Source organism: Pan paniscus, chromosome 2, assembly GCF_029289425.2.
Source record: "Pan paniscus chromosome 2, NHGRI_mPanPan1-v2.0_pri, whole genome shotgun sequence".
NCBI classification, from domain to species: Eukaryota; Metazoa; Chordata; class Mammalia; order Primates; family Hominidae; genus Pan; species Pan paniscus.
In genome coordinates, this window is record NC_085926.1 from 53,091,724 (window position 1) to 53,109,925 (window position 18,202).

The 18,202-nt window shown below is 45.0% G+C and overlaps 1 protein-coding gene across 8 annotated transcripts in view; it reads right to left on the reverse strand.

Moving 5' to 3' along the window:
* The window catches only part of RFT1 (RFT1 homolog), a 63,651-nt gene that overhangs the window by 28,466 nt on the left and 16,983 nt on the right, over positions 1 to 18,202 (reverse strand). For all 8 annotated transcript variants that reach the window (XM_063602450.1, XM_055110058.2, XM_003818742.5 and 5 more), the window contains 5 exons: positions 16,540 to 16,618; positions 11,510 to 11,560; positions 10,364 to 10,494; positions 8,651 to 8,795; positions 4,078 to 4,183 (listed from right to left, as the gene is read on the reverse strand). In XM_063602450.1, the coding sequence (XP_063458520.1) occupies positions 4,078 to 4,183; positions 8,651 to 8,795; positions 10,364 to 10,494; positions 11,510 to 11,560; positions 16,540 to 16,618 (512 nt within the window). The remainder of the gene's footprint in view (positions 1 to 4,077; positions 4,184 to 8,650; positions 8,796 to 10,363; positions 10,495 to 11,509; positions 11,561 to 16,539; positions 16,619 to 18,202) is intronic.

The following is an 18,202-nucleotide window of genomic DNA, read 5'->3' on the forward strand; positions in this document are numbered from 1 at the left end:
TGACAATATGACTATCCTGTAAGGTTTGGTTAACATAAACAGTAAATTATTTATGAATACTTATTTCTCCACGGTCCCAAGAAAATACTGGACTTAAAATCAGGCTTATTAAAAGATGGACTGGCCGGGCACAGTGGCTCATGCCTGTAATCCCAGCATTTGGGAGGCTAAGGCAGGCAGATCGCTTGAGCCCAGGAGTTGGAGACCAGCCTGGGAAACATGGTGCCCAGAGACTCCGTCTCTACAAAAAATACAAAAATTAGCTGGGCATGGTAGTACACACCTATAGTCTCAGCTACTCAGGAGGTTGAGGTGGAAGGATCGATTGAGCCTAAGAAGTCAGGCTGTAGTGAGCTATGATTGTACCACTGCACTTCAGCCTGGGCGACAGAGTGAGACCCTGTCTCAAAAAAAGTTAAAAAAAAAAAAAAAAGGCATGGATGGTCGAGGATATCAACTGTAGCACCACCTGAAGCAGCCCCCAGCAGGTGCTAGTTGAATACATCAAGGCACAGCCATACAATCGAGCCTTCACAGCCATGAAAAGGATGGCACTTTTATCTTATGTGCCAAAGTGAGAAGATCATACCCAGCCTTCATTTGACAGTTATGGAGTCCACTTTGGCACTCAAAGGCCAACAAATCAGACAAAGGAGCTGTCAATCTTGGGCCTTTACACAACTGATCTTCCTAGAAGGCTCTGCCCCCATCTTAGGCCACCTTCTTGGTCATCCTAAATGGCGCTGTGCTATAGGGGCCTGCCCAGCAAACCCAATCTAAAGGGCCCCTACCACTCACTATATACCTGTTTTCATTCTCAGCACATCACATTTTCTTATTAATTTACTTGTTTGCTATCTGCCTCCCCACCGTCAGCTCCAGGAGAGCAGAAATCCCATCTGTCTTATTCATTGCTGTATTCCTAGAGCTTAAAACAATGCCTGTTAGAGAGTAGATGCTCAAAAGTATTTGCGAAATGAAAGAAAATTAGACAGCCTTAACAAAACAACAAAAATTCTTCAATAAGGCATAATGAAAAATCCATCATTCAGATTCTATATATATTATGAGGTTATTAAAAAAAAAGCAACCAGGCCGGGCACGTTGGCTCACTCCTATAATCCCAGCACTTTGGGAGGCTGAGATGGGCAGATCACCTGAGGTCAGGAGTTTGAGACCAGCCTGGCCAACATGGTGAAACCCTGTCTCTACTAAAAATAAAAATAAAATTAGCTGGGCATGGTCGCACACCTGTAATCCCAGCTAATCGGGAGGCTGAGTCGGGAGAATCACTTGAACCTGGGAGGCGGAGGCTGCAGTGAGCCGAGATCACGCCACTGTACTCCAGCCTGGGCCACAGAGCGAGACTCTTGTCTCAAAAAAAAGCAACCTGCAATTCAAAGGATGTTTTAATATTTCATATACAACCAAATGCTCTCTTCTCTATATATATTTTTTGAGACAGAATCTCTCTGTTGCCTAGGCTGGAGTGCAATGGCATGATCTCCGCTCACTGCAACCTCCGCTTCCCAGGTTCAAGTGATTCTTGTGCTTCAGCCTCGCGGGTAGCTGGGATTACAGGCGTGCGCCACTACGCCCAGCTAATTTTTGTATTTTTAGTAGAGACAGGGTTTCACCATGTTGGCCAGGCTGGTCTCGAACTCCTGACCTCAGGTGATCCACCTGCTTTGGCATCCCAAAGTGCTGGGATTACAGGTGTGAGCCACCGTGCCCGGCCCAAATGCTCTATTTTTATTCAGAAAAACACTGGTTAACCTTAAGTTGGTTAAGTAAAATGCCTGCTTTTTTTCTATTCAGAATCTGAAATGTCCAATGCAAAGTCATTATAATTGATTGTAACAGTTAACTAAGCTATCCAATTCTACTATAAAAATCCTTGCTAGAGTTTTATGTCTGTTAAAATTCACAGAGATTAAAAAAAAAAAATGCCAACGTCTGTGATGAGCCCAGGTATTCCACGTGCTCAGACCAGGGCCAGGCGCTGGGGCCAGGGGCCCAGAAAGAACTGGAACTATTGTGTTTTATACATGTCTGAAAACTGCACTTAATATCACATTTTACTCTTAGGGGAGGTGAGTTACCCCACATGGGAACTGCACTAGAAGGTGCTCTGGGCTCTGTTTTTTCTCTATGTTGACTAATACTATGAAAATAATTTTCCACATGTTTATATACTATCGAAATTCCATTACAGCTAACTTAAAAAGTTGTTTCCTTTGGTTCAATACAATATAAGAGAAAAGAAAGCAACCAGCCACTATCCATATTCCCTCACAATTTGGTTGCAATGTATAAAAACATCTTAAATGGGTTTGGTTTTCATTCACCCCTTCAACACTAACACTGAAGTTACCGTAACAAAATTCCCTTCAAGGAGATACACTCCTAGTCCTGCTCTTTCCACTCTAACAGTGCCTCATTTCACATGTTTCCAATTATATTTTTAAGTTATTCAATGTTAGAAGTAGCTTTCAAATAAAAACATTGTATTTTCAAAGCTAAATTGAAATAGACTTTTTCATCCATGGGGAAAGAAGAGGATAGACTCCAAGCAGTTCTACTTTAAAGCTATAAATTTAACTATCTGAGGTGAAAACCACATCTAGACCACTATTTTAAAACTATGGGTTGTGACCTACTAGGCTGGGAATCAATTTAGAGGGTAATGGCATGGCATTTTTGAAAAACAAAATAGAAGAGAGAGTAGAAAGCATCAGCGTGTCCTACGCGTAACTGGGGTACTTCCTGCCTTGTGAACTCATGTCTCAGTCACACACACCTAAGTGCGTCCTAGGTCACAGTGCTCCGTGTCGTTTTTACTGTGACAGCTGGTCTGGGCCAGCAGTTTCCAAAGCCCTAGAATCAGAATTGCCTAGAGCTGTGTAATAAACAGATTCCCTGGCTCAAGCCTTCTAAGATTCTAATTCAGCTTGGCTAGGAGTGGACCAGAAATTCCTAGATGAATCTCATCAGTCTGGACTGAGACCTGCTGGTCTGGACTCTAGTTCTCAGTCACTGTGTAGCAAACAAAGTCCCCAACCTTTTACATGAGCCAGCGCAGGAAAGGACACACACAGAGGAGGGGGAAGGGTCCCCATTTGAGATACTCCCTCCCCACCCCACCCCATGGCCAGGCTTCTGAGGGCCCTCACCAGCAATCAAGGTTACAGAGGCAGCATGAAAACCCCCATGAGGCTGGGCACGGTGGCTCATGCCTGTAATCCCAGCACTTTGGGAGGCCAAGGCGGGAGAATCACAAGGTCAGGAGATCGAGACCAACCTGGCTGACACGGTGAAACCCCATCTCTACTAAAAATACAAAAAATTAGCCAGGCATGGTGGCAGGCGCCTGTAGTCCCAGCTACCTGGGAGGCTGAGGCAGGAGAATGGCGTGAACCTGGGAGGCAGAGCTTGCAGTGAGCCGAGACCGCGCCACTGCACTCAAGCCTGGGGGACAGAGCGAGACTCCATCTCAAAAAAAAAAAAAAAAAAAAAAAAAAAAGAACCACTGGTAGGGGATTCCAGGACAGGAATCCTGATCTGGAGTCAAGAGTTGAGAAAAAATTATGGCAAGATGAGATGTATGTGTGCACTTGGGCTTTTCTCAGGAGAAGTGTCACAGAATCCCTGAGATTCTCAAAGACCCACCAATCAGGTTCTCAGGGGTAGGAATGTGCATCTTGAAGAAGCTCCTCAGTAACTTACTGGAGGACCACTCTTCTGGGGTGAGCAAGGAGGTGGAGGAATGGAAATCTAGCTTGTCTGGTGCCTGACTCTGCAAACCTGGACTAATGTAACCTTTCAGAGCCGATGTTTCTTCCTCCACAAAGGGGAGGCAAAGAGTAGTTGCTGCCTCCCAGCCCTACAGTGGGGAGCACTTGCTGAACCATGCTGGTGCCACAGAGATCCCAGGGGAGCACCACACTGGTGGACTAAGTGTTGCCTCTAAAACAGCCATCTGTAAATGCATGTTCAGAATGAAAAGCAAAAAGCTTGACAAGTTACTTCATTTTGGCTGAAGGCCATGATTAAAGGTGTACCTGCTAGGTTACCCACCTGTCGACCTCCTCTTTGCTCATGGCAGCAAATGTGAAACACTCTGTCACTCCATTGATGGCAAGCAGGAGAACATAGAGACAGTAGGAACGCAGCAAAACAGGACCTACAAGGAAACAACTCACTGAGACTCCAGAGCCCAATCAGAAGGCCCACATGTACCCTCAGTGCTGCTGAGTACCCAGAGAACTAGAACCAGACTATGAGGTCTGCTGGTATCAGCAATGGGCAGACTGCATGCTAGAGCCCAGGGTCTTAATAATCTAGAAGGATTCCCAACATTCTATGGCATTGACTAAATAATCAGCAAAAAACAAAATGACAGGCTGGGCACGGTGGCTCATGCCTGTAATCCTAGCACTTTGGGAGGCCCAAGGCCGGCAGACTGCTAGAGCCCAGAGGTTAGAGACCAGCCTGGGCAACATGATGAAACCCCGTGTCTACCAAAAATACAAAAGTTAGCTGTGTGTGGTGGGCACGCCTGTAGGCCCAGCTACTCGGGAGGTTGAGGTGGGAGGATCACCTGAGTCTGGGGAGGTCAGAGCTGCAGTGAGCCATGATAGTGCCACTGCACTCCAGCCTGGGTGACAGAACAAGACCTTATCACACACACAAAAAAGAACAATTATGAATAAATGTACAGATCTCTTGCTGGACAACTAAAAGCTTATCTGGCTAGCAAGCAAGTCTGTTCCCTTTTTTCATCAGCATGAATAGGCCTGCTGGTTTGGACTCAAAGTCAGTAGTGACCCTGCATGTTAAGGGAATCTCAGTTGAGCAGGTCCTGAAGAAAAGACCTTTAACAAAAGCCCAGGGCCCAGGACCAACAGAAAATTACACAAATCCAAAGTGAGAACCAGTGCCCATAATAGTATTTTCTTCTATAACAAAGTAATGCAGTTCTATAGCTAACAAGCTTCGGAAAAATCTTCTAAGCAGAGAACAGGAGGCTTACAAATGGGATTGATTCCCCCCTTTTAAGAGGGCCATAATCAAGCACCTAATAAAATAAACATACACCTAACCTACGACCCAGCAATTGCACCCCTAGGTATATATCCAACAGAAATGAACACACATGTTCACAAAAACACTTACACAAAAGCATGTGTAGCAGTTTGATTCATAATAGCCAAAACTGACCATCAACAGAAGAAAGAATAAACAAAACGTGGGCCATCCACACAAAGGAATACTTAGCAAGAAAAGATAATAAAAATCACTGATCCATGCGAAACCATGGAAGAATCTCAAAAACTTTATATTGAAGGAAATATGCCAAATGCAAGAGCGCACATGCTGCATTTCATTGATATGAAATTACTTTTAAAAGAAATACTGATCCATGGTGATAGAAATCAGATTTCTTCTGATTTCTCTTTGTTTCTGAGGTGGAGTGGGGTAGTTGACTAGAAAGGGTCCCAAAAGAACTTTCTGGGGAAATGGAGATATTCTATGTCTGAATCTGTTTGGTAGTTACATGGGATTTTTTGTACATATTTGTCAAAACTTACCAAACTGTACTCTTAAGAGAACAGCATTTTACTTTATGTAAATTATACCTCAACAAAGGGGGAAAAAAAAACCCCCCAAAAAAAACACATAACCACTGAAAGAAAAGGAGGGGGACTGAAGTTCCGGAGTCTCAGAATCTGGAACTCATTCAGGGTTTATGAAAGCTGTTTAATACAAAAGATCTCCATGCTGTGGGACCCCTAAACAGTTTTATGGCAGTCACAAAATTATAAAAGGAATACTAACAGGGCAGCCCCGACACTCAACAAAAAACCGTTTTCCACGGCCCTGTCTCAGATTCCATGTTTATCACCTCACATTGCATTTTGCTTGTCAAGCCGCTGCAGGAAGTAGCCTGGCCCCCACCCCAGCTGACGGTGACTCCAGGAAGGGAGGCGGGGACCAGGCTCTGCACCTGGGAGGCTCAAGGCTATGCTCAAGTGTGCCTCCTGCTTCTCCCCATCCTCCTCTCCCTGGCAGAAGCAGAGAGGAGTGGGGGGCCTCCTTACGTGGTAACTGAACGCTAATGGCACAGGAGGGCCCATCAGTAGGTGAACAGTGGGCTGTCGTGAGGCATGGAGAACACAAACTCTGGCACCAAGCAGTGACTCACGTAAAGGGTTTTGTGTCCATTTGGGGAATTCAAGAATGGAACCAACCTTCGATTATAGACTGAATTGAGGGGTGTTTTAGGTTGAACTGTCCCCCCAAAATAGATATGTTGATGTCCTGACCAGTGGTACCTGAGAATCTGTCCTTATTTGGAAACAGGGTGTTCATGAAGAAAACTGAGTTAAAATGAGGTCATTAGGGCAGGCCCTGATCCTATATGACAGGTGTCCTTATAAAAAGGGGAAACTTGGTCGGGTGCAGTGGCTCATGCTTGTAATCTCAGCACTTTGGGAGGCTGAAGGGGGGCAGATCATCTGAGGTCAGGAGTTTGAGACCAGCCTGGCCAACATGGCGAAACCCCGTCTCTACTAAATATACAAAAACTTAGTCGGGTGTGGTAGGGTGTGCCTGTGATCCCAGCTACTCGGGAGGCTGAGGCGGGAGTCTCTTGAACCCGGGAGGTGGAGGCTGCAGTGAGCCGAGATCGCACCACTGTACTCCAGCCTGGGTGATAGAGTGAGACTTCATCTCACTAAAAAAAAAAAAAAAAGTGGGGGAAACTTGCACACTGAGGCAGACACGCGCAGGGAGATGATGACGTGAAGAGCGCAAGGGGGATGATGACGTGAAGACAGAGAGAACACAGCCATGTGACCGCAGTACTGCAGCTGCAAGTCAAGGAACGCCAGGATGCCAGCAACCATTAGCAACTAGAAGAGGTAGGAAGGGGCCTCTCCTCGAGCCTTCAGAGAGAACACGGCCCTGGCCATAGCTTCATTGTGCACTTCTGGCCTCCAGAACTGACGGACAATATGTTCTGTTGTTTAAAGCCACGCAGCCTGTGGTACTTTGTCATGGCAGCCCTAGTTCATTAAGACAAGGGGATAGAGAAGGAAAAAAGTAAAAGGCAGAGGGGCAAGAGAGAAGCACCTAAGAGAGAAAGGTAAGAAATCTTGGGGAAATTCTGTGAATGTGTGGGTTTTGCTTAAGGATAGAAAAGCTAGGTGTTGTTCTGTGAGTTACCAAGAAAAAAGAAAAGAAAAAGCAAAGCAAAGCTAGGTGTGAGAAGGATTTCTAAGAAAAGCCTCTAGAACACTTACAAAGACCCTAATTAAATGCAGGGCTAATCCCAAACAACGGAAGAGAAGCCACACCCCTACACAAAAGCCTGTCCGTGCTGTGTCCGAGTCCCACATCTGGAGATGGCCAGTACAGCTCACAGGTAAGTAGTCCACTTCCAGGGTGAAGACAAAGACAAGTACACAACTGGGGACAGCAGTGTTGCGAGTTCCACTTTCAAAACTAAGATGATGGGCTGAGTCATGATAATGATGGGACAGCCCCCTCCTTGAGGCAACGCCCTGTGACTGTGTGACATTAGAGGCTGCTCCTTGGTGACTGCTTTCTAAAGGGGAAGAGCTGCTACAGAATAGTCGAGTTCCCAATCTCTGCCCATAAACTTACTAATGCCTTCCTCATGAGGCCTCCCCGCAGCTGCCAGATGGAAATACACTTCTCACAGCACAAGCCCCAGGGAGCTGCAAACCACTTCACTGGTTTCACAGCAGGTGTTTCTCCAAACTTAATGACCTTTGCTCTGGTATAGAAACCTGGCCCTTCCTCCCCTAACACCAAAAGTTTGGGCCCCATTGTAGTGGAGACTAAAACATGCTAGTGAACTTGTAAAATGGCATTTGACAAAGCCCTTTATATTGAGATGGGGCAGCAGAAAGAAGTCCTCAGCGTTCTTGTCCAGCGACCTGAGAAATTAAAAACATCTTTGCTAAACCCAAGATGAAGCACTGCAAATGGACTGCCAGCTTACAGCCCAGCACATTTTGAAATTGGTGAAGTCCCCAAGACCTAACAAGTGCTGTGAGATCCTCAGCGGCCTGGTGTTTCAAAATTAGACTCACTCAATACTTTTCTTCTTCAAAAACTGAGAGTCACTGGATTAAATATACCATTTTATTTGCAGAGATCAATTTTATTCTCTGCAAATGGCTTTGGGTTATCCTTCAGAGGCTTTTATGCACTAGGCTGGGAGATTTATGTGGCATTTACTATCTTCAGATGTGTTTAGTACCAAGTGGAGACTCATTACCGTCTGCCCTCTGCCTTCCTCCCTCACCCCAGATGGAGCACAGGGAAGCACTTGGCAAAACACATTCTAGGCCCGAGAGGAAAGCCAACAGCAAGGAGAAGTCCTAATAACTTCTCCAAGTGAGGCTGGGGAAGCTGATTGTCCTGGTGCCAACGCCCCTGCCTATACCTTGAGTGTGTGTCTGGAGTTGAACGAGGGGAACAGTCCCACAGCCCCCGCCACCAGACAGTTTTCCCTACACTGACACAGATAACAACTGTGTGTGCACAAGTTCTTGAATTTCGTGACTCTTCTATTTATGTTGGGAAATCAGAAAAAATCCAGAAAAACTCTTGTGCGTACCGGATCCTGAGCTAAGCATGGTCCCTCCGTAGATATCCAGAGCCAGCTGAGAATAGGCAAAGCCAAAAACAGTGATGGTCAGGCCGGCCAGCAGGGCCAGCTTGAGCAGGGACTCCAAGACTGCAGCAGCCACAGCAACGTCCTCCTGGGGCCAGGGAAGAGGGAAGGAAGTTGGATGAATCATGAGCTGAAGAAAACCTTCATCCTTCACGTCTGGCCTTCTCCCTTCACTGTTTTACAGTTCACTCTTCCAACAGCGTGATGGATATCACTATTTTTTTGTAGCGTGTTTGTTTTCAAGTCAGTTAGCAAATGAAGGAAAAAGTGTGTGTCTCCTTAGGTAGTAAGGGGGAGGGTTAGTTTTCAATTCACTTGGGATAAATTGTTTCAAATATTGCTTAGGAAACACTCACTTTCCCCTCTGATATTTGTTCTTTTTTTTTTTTTTAAATAGAAATAGAGAAGGGAGTCTCACTATGTTGACCAGGCTAATCTCAAACTCCTGGCCTCAAGCAATCCTCCTGCCTTGGCCTCCCAAAGCATGAGGCTTACAGGCATGAGCCACTGCACCAGACCACTAATATTTATTCTTAAATGTGCAGCAAGTTTTCATATACACTAGCCAGCTCTGTGCTTCTCCTGCTAAACATTCCAAAATTATGATGATACTGTGAAGGTACTCTTAGGAAAATATTCCTAAATCAGACTGAGTACCAGATTAGCTCATTTTGAGATATTGTGCATAAACTGTATTTTACTAAATTTCTTCTAAGACAAGCAAGAGGCTGAACTAGCTTGCTATTCTAAGAAAAGTCAGACATTTTCAGTGGTTTTGGAAAAAGTGAAGCTCCTACAACAAAATACTCCTAGATTAAAATCTCTTCTTCTGTATTTACCAACCCGAGTATACAGAATCTTACAGTCAGAGTGTAGCTCTGGGCATGTCCCAGTTGTAAGAAGCTTAAATAATTGGTGTGGTGAGTGAAAGCCAACAACCACTTCCTCTCCTCCCTATGCCCTTGATTAGCCTGGCTCCAACTTCTGCATCCTTTGGCTCTTGAGACTCTGAGGATAAGGGAAGCATTCTTATGCCTAAGACTAGCTCATGGCTGGGCATCTGCAGGGCAATGGGGACAGCTTTAGAGTCCTGAGAGGGCTGGATCAAGAGTAAGGTCACATGGCCAGGTATGGGGGCTCACACCTGTAACCCTAGCACTTTGGGAGGCTGAGGTGGGCAGATTGCCTGAGGTCAGGAGTTCAAGACCAGCCTGGCCAACATGGCAAAACCCCATCTCTACTAAAAATACATAAATTAGCTGGGTGTGGTGGCGCATGCCTGTAGTCCCAGCTACTCAGGACGCTGAGGCAGGAGAATCGTTTGAACTTGGGAGGTGGAGGTTGCAGTGAGCCGAGGTCATGCCACTGCACTCCAGGCTGGGCGTCAGAGCAAGACTCTATCCCCCCTCCAAAAAGAGTAAGGTCACAATGAGTAACAAAGGTGTGAGAAGGAAGGGACAGCCAAGAGCAAAGGGACAAGGCCACGAAAGAAGAGGTGAGCCCTGGGTCCCACTATCATGAAGAATGTAATAGAAGAATGAAATCTATAAGAAAATTCCCGATCAAACAGAAGAGAAACAGACTGCTTCACACTCCTGTCTGTCTTGCAATTAAAGGGAGAATTCACTTGAGAGATGACATAAGAACCAACATTACCTGCTTCTGAAGTGTGGCATCCTTTCCCCTCTCCAGCACCTTAGCAAAAAATATATAAAAACTTTCCTCTATTGGCTGGAAAATTAATCTGGCCACAAGGGAGCCAAGATTATTCACTATGTCATACACACCTACAAAACAAAAAAGAAGAAACAACAATCATGTTGGTTTTTCTACTTTAATTTTTATAGCACTATTAAAATTATTTAATATTTTCATTAAAGTTTGTTTATCTTGAGATAATTATAGATTCACACAGAGTTATAAGAAGTAATAGTGGCCAGGCACGGTGGCTCATGCCTATAATCCCAGCACTTTGGAAGGCCAGGGTGGGTGGACTGCTTGAGCCAGGGAGTTTGAGATGAGCCTGGGAAACACGGAAAAACCCTGTCTCTACAAAAATGGAAAAAATTAGCCAGGCGTGGTGGTGTGCATTTGTAGTCCCAGTTATTTGGGAGGCTGAGGTGGGAGGATCACCCAAGCCCAGGAGGTTCAGGCTGCAGTGAGCTGTGATGGTACCACTGCACTCCAGCCTGGGCAATAGAATGAGACCCTGTCTCAAAAAAAAAAAAAACAATAAAAAAGACAAAAAAATAGGAAGTAATAGAGGGATCCCATATATACCCTTTACCCAGTGGTAACATTTTGTAAAACTATAGTACAATATCACAACCAGGATACCAACATTGATACAGTCAAGATACAGAATGCTTCCATCAACAGTACTTTCTTATACAGGTCATTAATGCAAAGTTGATGTTTTTCTATTTGATTTCAGTTACTTTGGGATTACATTAAAAGATAAAAATGAAAATCCTGAAAGACTGTCTAGCCACACAAACATGGGGCAGATTTTTGTGGCTGTGACAGTGAGCTCCCTTTTCTCCTCTCTTGGCACCTCCCACCTCCCAAAATGAACACCAGAGCTCTCAGGAGGCAAACTAGAGGGCCGGGGTCTCACCAGAATACCTGACACCAAAGTCACATTGGAGGGCATAGTCCATACAAAGACCTACAATTTACAATCTTCAGGATTTTCTTTAATCTTCAGGTTCATCTTTCATTAAATATATCAGAGAAAAGTATTAGGAAGTATCTATTAATAGTGTTCACCTTTAATTAAAACACTACAGAATTTCATCTTACCCTGATCACCAAAGTTCAATACATTCAAAAATGTCATCACATATCGCTCGCCTATAAACAAAAAAGCAAAATAATTAGCAACGTCAAATGCACATTACTTTATTGTTTCCTTTCTCTTACCAGCTATCAACTTTTCCAGCTGACAAATAAAGGAGAAATACTAGGTAATCAGTTAAAGACATGTCCTTGTCCTAATGTTGATTTCAAATAATCTCAGAGTAACAATTTGGAAAGTGCTGAGGACTTTATTGACAGCAAATCTCCAAGCCAGTTAAATTACAAATAAAAAAAATAAAAATAAAACAAATCTAAAAAGGTTTTTTTTTTTTTTTGAGACGGAGTCTCGCTCTGTCACCCAGGCTGGAGTACAGTGGCACGATTTCGGCTCCCTGCAAGCTCTGCCTTCTGGGTTCATGCCATTCTCCTGCCTCAGTCTCCCGAGCAGCTGGGACTACAGGTGCCCGCCACCGCGCCCGGCTAATTTTTTTTGTATTTTTAGTAGAGATGGGGTTTCACTGTGTTAGCCAGGATGGTCTCGATCTCCTGACCTCGTGATCTGCCCACCTCAGCCTCCCAAAGTGCTGGGATTACAGGCGTAAGCCACCACGCCCAGCCCTAAAAATAAGTTTTTTAAAAAGTATGTGGAGATTATTAAATGTTAATAATGAAAATGATGGTCCCAAGTCTTAAGGGGAGGTCAGATAATCTGAGCGTAAATTATCTGTGAAGAGTCCATGATTATATGCACAAGCTTATCCAAAGGTTCCTCAGGGGTGGAGACAGCTCCCTGGGGGCTGGCAAGGCATTAGACTGTCTTAAATTTGAATCATGAACTCACGTCTGAGTTCATGATTCAAATTTAAGACAGTCTAATGCCTTCAAGGTGAAGACACCAGCCAGGGCCCCCATCCCCTTGGCTTTCATGAAGTTTCTCATCTATGAAGAAAAAGTGTTGACCACTATGGAAAAGGAGCACTAAACAGTGCCCACGCCCTGAAGGGCAAATTCTCACCTCCTAGTAACTTGCTCAAAAAGGAAAGCATCAAGAGGCTAGAAGCAGTGAGGATCTTCTCTCAAGACTTTCTCCCACCCTGACTCTCTCTCCAAGCCCCTGCCACTGTGTTTGTGGTAGGGACCACTGCAGGTCCTCACAGGCCTGTGTCTCTGTGCTGCTTGGATCCACCCTCACTGCTAACAGTTTCAGCTTCTGCAAATACAGTTTTGTTTTGTTGTGGTTGTTGTTTTGAGACAGAGTCTTATTCTGTCGCCCAGGCTAGAGCGCAGTGGCGCGATCTCAGCTCACTGCAACCTCTGCCTCCCAGACATAAGAGATTCTCCTGCCTCAGCCTCCTGAGTAGCTGGGATTACAGGTGTCCACCACCACGCCCAGCACTTTTTTTTTTTTTTGTATTTTTAGTAGATGGGTTTCACCATGTTGGCCAGGCCAGTTTCGAACTCCTGACCTCAAGTGATTCACCTGCCTTGGCCTCCCAAAGTGCTTGGATTGCAGGTGTGAGCCACTGCGCCCGGCCTCAAACACAGCTCTTAAATCAGTCTCTGCTTTCATATCTTTTTTTTTTTTTTTTTTTTTGAGACAGAGTCTTGATCTGTCACCCAGACTGGAGTACAGTGGCGCGATCTTGTTCACTGCAACTTCTGCTTCCTGGGTTCAAGCGATTCTTCTGCCTCAGCCTCCTGAGTAGCTGGGATTACAGGCACCCGCCACCATACCCAGCTAATGTTTTTTTTTTATTTTTTAGTGGAGACGGGGTTTCCCCATGTTGGCCAGACTGGTCTTGCACTCCTGACCTCCCGCCTCGGCCTCCTAAAGTGCTGGGATTACAGGCATAAGCCAACACACCCAGCTTGCTTTCATATCTTTAAACGGTTTTTTTTTTTTTTTTGAGACAGAGTTTCGCTCTTGTCGCCCAAGCTGGAGTGCAATGGTGCTATCTGGGCTCACTGCAACCTCTGCCTCCCGAGTAGCTGGGATAACAGGCGCCTGCCACCACGCCCAGCTAATTTTTGTATTTTTAGTAGAGATGGGGTTTCACTGTGCTAGCCAGGCTGGTCTCGAATTCCTTACCTCAGATGATCCGCCCACCTTGGCCTCCCACAGTGCTGGGATTACAGGCGTGAGCCACCGTGCCGGGCCAAAATGACTCTTTAATGTTTGCAAAAAGTCCAGGCTCCTTAATTCTCTATTTGTGGGCTTTTATACACTGACCCCAAGCTATCATTTTGGATTCCCTTTGCCAACCTCACCCTCATCACCCTGTCATCTTCTGCTGCACCCTACCTCCCAGGTTTTAGCCCTCCAGCTGCTTTGAGTCAGGCTGGGCCCACCTTGGCTCCTGTCATTCTCACCACCTAGTGTGTCTTTTCTGCAGGGCCCTCCCTGTCTTTTGGCAAAATAGACCTCTCCTTCCTACATTCTGTAGACTCCCTGAGGGCAGGAGCCCCTCTCAGTCACCTCTATGACCCTGGTTTCCTAGCAAAGCTCTAGGAAATGAGTTTCCAAGTACCACACACCTCACAGCCAAGTAACAGTTAACCACATAAATGTCTGTGTCTTTGGTGAGAGAATGCAATGCCTGAGGCCATGGCCTGTTACTCATTCATCTCAGTATTCTCAGCACCTGGCATAGTGTTCAGGAAATGTGGGGGCAGAAGTAACAGCACATACATTTTTGCTATTACAAAAAGTGATTTCAGGCTGAGCTCAGTGGCTCATGCCTGTAATTCCAGCACTTTGGGAGGCCGAGGCAGGAGGATCGCTTGAGTCCAGGAGTTCAAGACCAGTCTGGGCAACATCACAAGACCCTGTCTCTACAAAAAAATTAAAATATTGGCTAGGCGTAATGGTAGGTGCCTTGCCTGTAGTCCCAGCTACTTGGGAGGCTGAGGTGGGAGGATCACTTGAGCCCGAGAGGTCAAGGCTGCAGTGAGCTGTGTTTGCACCACTGCATTCCAGCCTGGGTGACAGAGTGAGACCCTATCTACAAAAAAAAAAACAAAAAACAAAAAACAAAAAAACCCACCAGGGATTTCAACTTTTTTAGAGCTGTAGTTTTAAAAATATATCGAATCTGAGGATCTCAGTCAGGCAACTTCCTTATTTCACAGCCAAGGAGATGGAGGCCCTGAGAAGTTCCTAATGGCACTCTGCCAGTCAGGGAGTCAGGCTAGGGGGATCCAACCATGGAGCAGGCTCCTGGCACCACATTCAGGTCGAGCTCTGGAGGCTTTAGTTTGCAGTAAACTTAAACCAGCTGCTGCAAAGACATGTCTAGAGACACGTGTTGTCTGTAATCCAGAAAACCAATTTAGGGCCATCACTTGGACTGGATCCATTCCTTCAAACTTATTAAAACTCCTCTTAAAACCTTGGAAGGAAAAAAATGCATATGAGCAACCGTCCTTTCCAAAACTCCCTCCACCGATTTTCCTGTTCTTACAACAATGTGAACTATCATCATACACATTTCACAATAGTTACGTTGTTGCTTTTCTTACCCCATTCACAAATACATGCTGAATAGCCCTCCTGTGCCAGGCCACAGGGAGGCAGTAGTGAACGGCACAGTCTCTGCTCCCCAGGAGCTAAGTGCTCAGGCCCTTCACTCAGCTCTTCTGAGGCTTCTGACCCTCCCTTCCCTGAGAAGGCCTCGGAACAGTTTCATTTTTGTAATAGCAAAGTTATAAGGTTAGGCTGGAAACGTGTGTACTCTCAAAGATCAGAGAGCCCTCAGACACTGCCTGGTCCTATGCCTTGTTCACAGATGGGGAAAGCGAGGCATAGGGGGAGTTGCTTTCTTTTGGAGACATAATGAACAAAAAATACAGATGGGGGGGAAATAAAATAACAAGATAATAACAGTTGTATTAGAATGCTAGTACTATTTTTTCTATTTTCTTATTTTTTTCTAACGGGACTATATTTTATAATTAAAAGAACATTTTTGAAAAGATTAAAAATACATTCAGTAATAGGTATATGGATATGAAATATATATGAAGAGAGAAACTACTACCTTCAGCAACTTACAGCTGTCTTAAATCTCACTTTTTAAATTAAAGCTGGGTATAAGTAAACCAACACGTATACATACAAAAACTAAATGTGCTTCCAGCCCCTTGCTGGCCCTCCACATTGAGAGCTCTGTCATAGGTAAACTGAAAGGACCAAAGTCTGACCAAACTCTCATACAAGTGCATTTTGTTGTTTAAGAAAATAAATCCAGGATTAGGGAATTGACATAATTTTTAAAAAGAAGAAGAAGAAAATAAAATGATATAAATAAATGATATAAAATGATAAAAAGGCTGGGTGTGGTGGCTCGCGCCTGTAATCCCAGCACTCTGAGGCAGGCGGATCACAAGGTCAGGAGCTCGAGACCATCCTGGCTAACACGGTGAAACTCCGTCTCTACTAAAAATACAAAAAAATTAGCTGGGTGTGGTGGTGGGCACCTATAGTCCCAGCTACTCGGGAGGCTGAGGCAGGAGAATTGCATGAATCTGGGAGGTGGAGCTTGCAGTGAGCCAAGATAGCACCACTGTACTCCAGCTTGGGCGACGGAGCAAGACTCCATCTCAAAAAAAAAAAAAAAAAAAAAAGATAAAAATACTTTTATGTAACTGATATAATACTTTCATAATAAATTCATAAAAATCATATAACATGGGGTTTTGGAGTTAGACCTGGATCCCAGTTAAGCTGTTCCTTGTTACTATAAAACCCTAAAGAAGTTCTGCAACCTCACTGACCCTTAGTTTCCTCATCCATGATGAAGGGGAACAATATGTTTCTTATAAGGCTGTGGAGAGATTTAAATTAGACCACTAAGTAAAGCATCAAACTAAACAGACGTTGGTTTCTCTCTCCGTATTAAGCCCCCTCCTCCCATTTCTGAAATTCTTCTGCCCCAGAGGCTCTGGACAGGTGGTCTGGACCCAGGTAATTGGCAGTCCTATGAAATCCCCTTCTACTATGGTCTCCCGACGATTCAGAGTGACCGTCTACTTACCTTCTGTCAAAATCTGTTTCAAGAAAGACTGTTTGAAAAAACTCCAAGTCAGTTTAGCCTCTTTCCAGTTTATAAACGCCTAGAAGAGAAAACAAAACAAAACAAAAACATCACAGGCATTGCAAGTCTAAGAATGCGATGCTACATGAGAGGCAAATGCAATCTGGTCTCTAAATCCCAACTTGGATAGTCTCCACTGAATCCTCATCCAATGCTAAGCACACAGAAGGCATCTCACAAACACTGGAGAAGAATTTACATTACTAAACACAAAGCCAAAGTCTGTAAGGGCCTGCCCAAGACTCATATACTGAGACCCCTAAAGAATTGCTGCTGTCCCTTGGGGGCCCACACAGTACACTGACCACAGCTAACACGTACAGCTCACAGTTTGTTCTTTCCTTAAAAACTGTCTAAAGCATGCCAGGCTGCAGAACAAATTCTGCTCCATATACTGCACATTGTAATGCTATGTTCAGCCATCCAGGGCCCTTTTACACAAAGTATAGGAGCTGCCCTTCTGCATTACAAAAGAAATTTAGCCTTCGCAGGTCAGGTAAACCACTCAGAATGGGTATGACAGAGGAACGGAGAAAATAAAATTTCTGATATGACTCTTCTAAAACTCCAGGCCAGGCAAGGTTGCTCACGCCTATAATCACAACACTTTGGGAAGCTGAGGTGGGTGGATCACTTGAGGCCAGGAGTTTGAGACCAGCTTGGCCAACATGGCAAAAACCCCATCTCTACTAAAAATACAAAAATTAGCTGGGCGTGGTGGTACGTGTCTGTAATCTCAACTACTTGGGAGGCTGTGGCACAAGAATCGCTTGAACCTGGAAGGCAGAGGTTGCAGTGAGCCAAGATGGCACCACTGAACTTCAGCCTGGATGACAGAGCGAAAATCTGGCTCAAAAATAAATAAATAAATAAAACTCCCAGCGGCACCAAATGGCCCATTTCCTAAGGACAAGGAAACATTTAGGTAGGGTAGAGGTCAACCTATTAAGAGACAGGTGGCCTCAAAGCCAGGGAGCTGAGCACAAAATGGAAGAGCAAGGCAGCCAGGAGCTCGGTATCCTCTGACTCCTGTTTTTCTACCTCCCACAGTTCTCTCTGGGGCCCCCTCCTCTATCTTGTAGGCACCCTGGGATCCCAGAATATTTAGACTAGGTGTTTGGTTTTTTGTTTTGTTTGTTTTGTTTTAGAAACAGGGTCTCACTCTATCATCCAGGTTGGAATGCAGTGGCATGATCATAGCTCACTATAACCTCAAACTCCTGGGCTCAAGCCATCTTCCCCCCTCAGCCTCCAGAATAGCTGGGACTACAGGTGTGTGCCACCATGCCTGGCTCATTTTTAAAATTTTTGTAGAGATGAGGGTCTTGCTGCATTGCCCAGGCTGGTCTCAAACTCCTGGCTCAAGCAATCCTCCCACCTCGGCTCCCAAAGTACTGGGATTCCAGGCATGAGCCACCATGCCTGGTTGATGTTAGGTTCTTAATCCTAGGGTACTTGCATTTTGAAAAGTAGTGATTATCCAAAGTGATTACTTCTCAATGGTAGGATTTCAGAGGGCTTTTTGGGAGGGGAGGGCTGAATTACAAAGGCCAAGCCCACTCTACCTCTCCAAAAGGTCAGCCACAGCTCTGGAAGTGGGCCC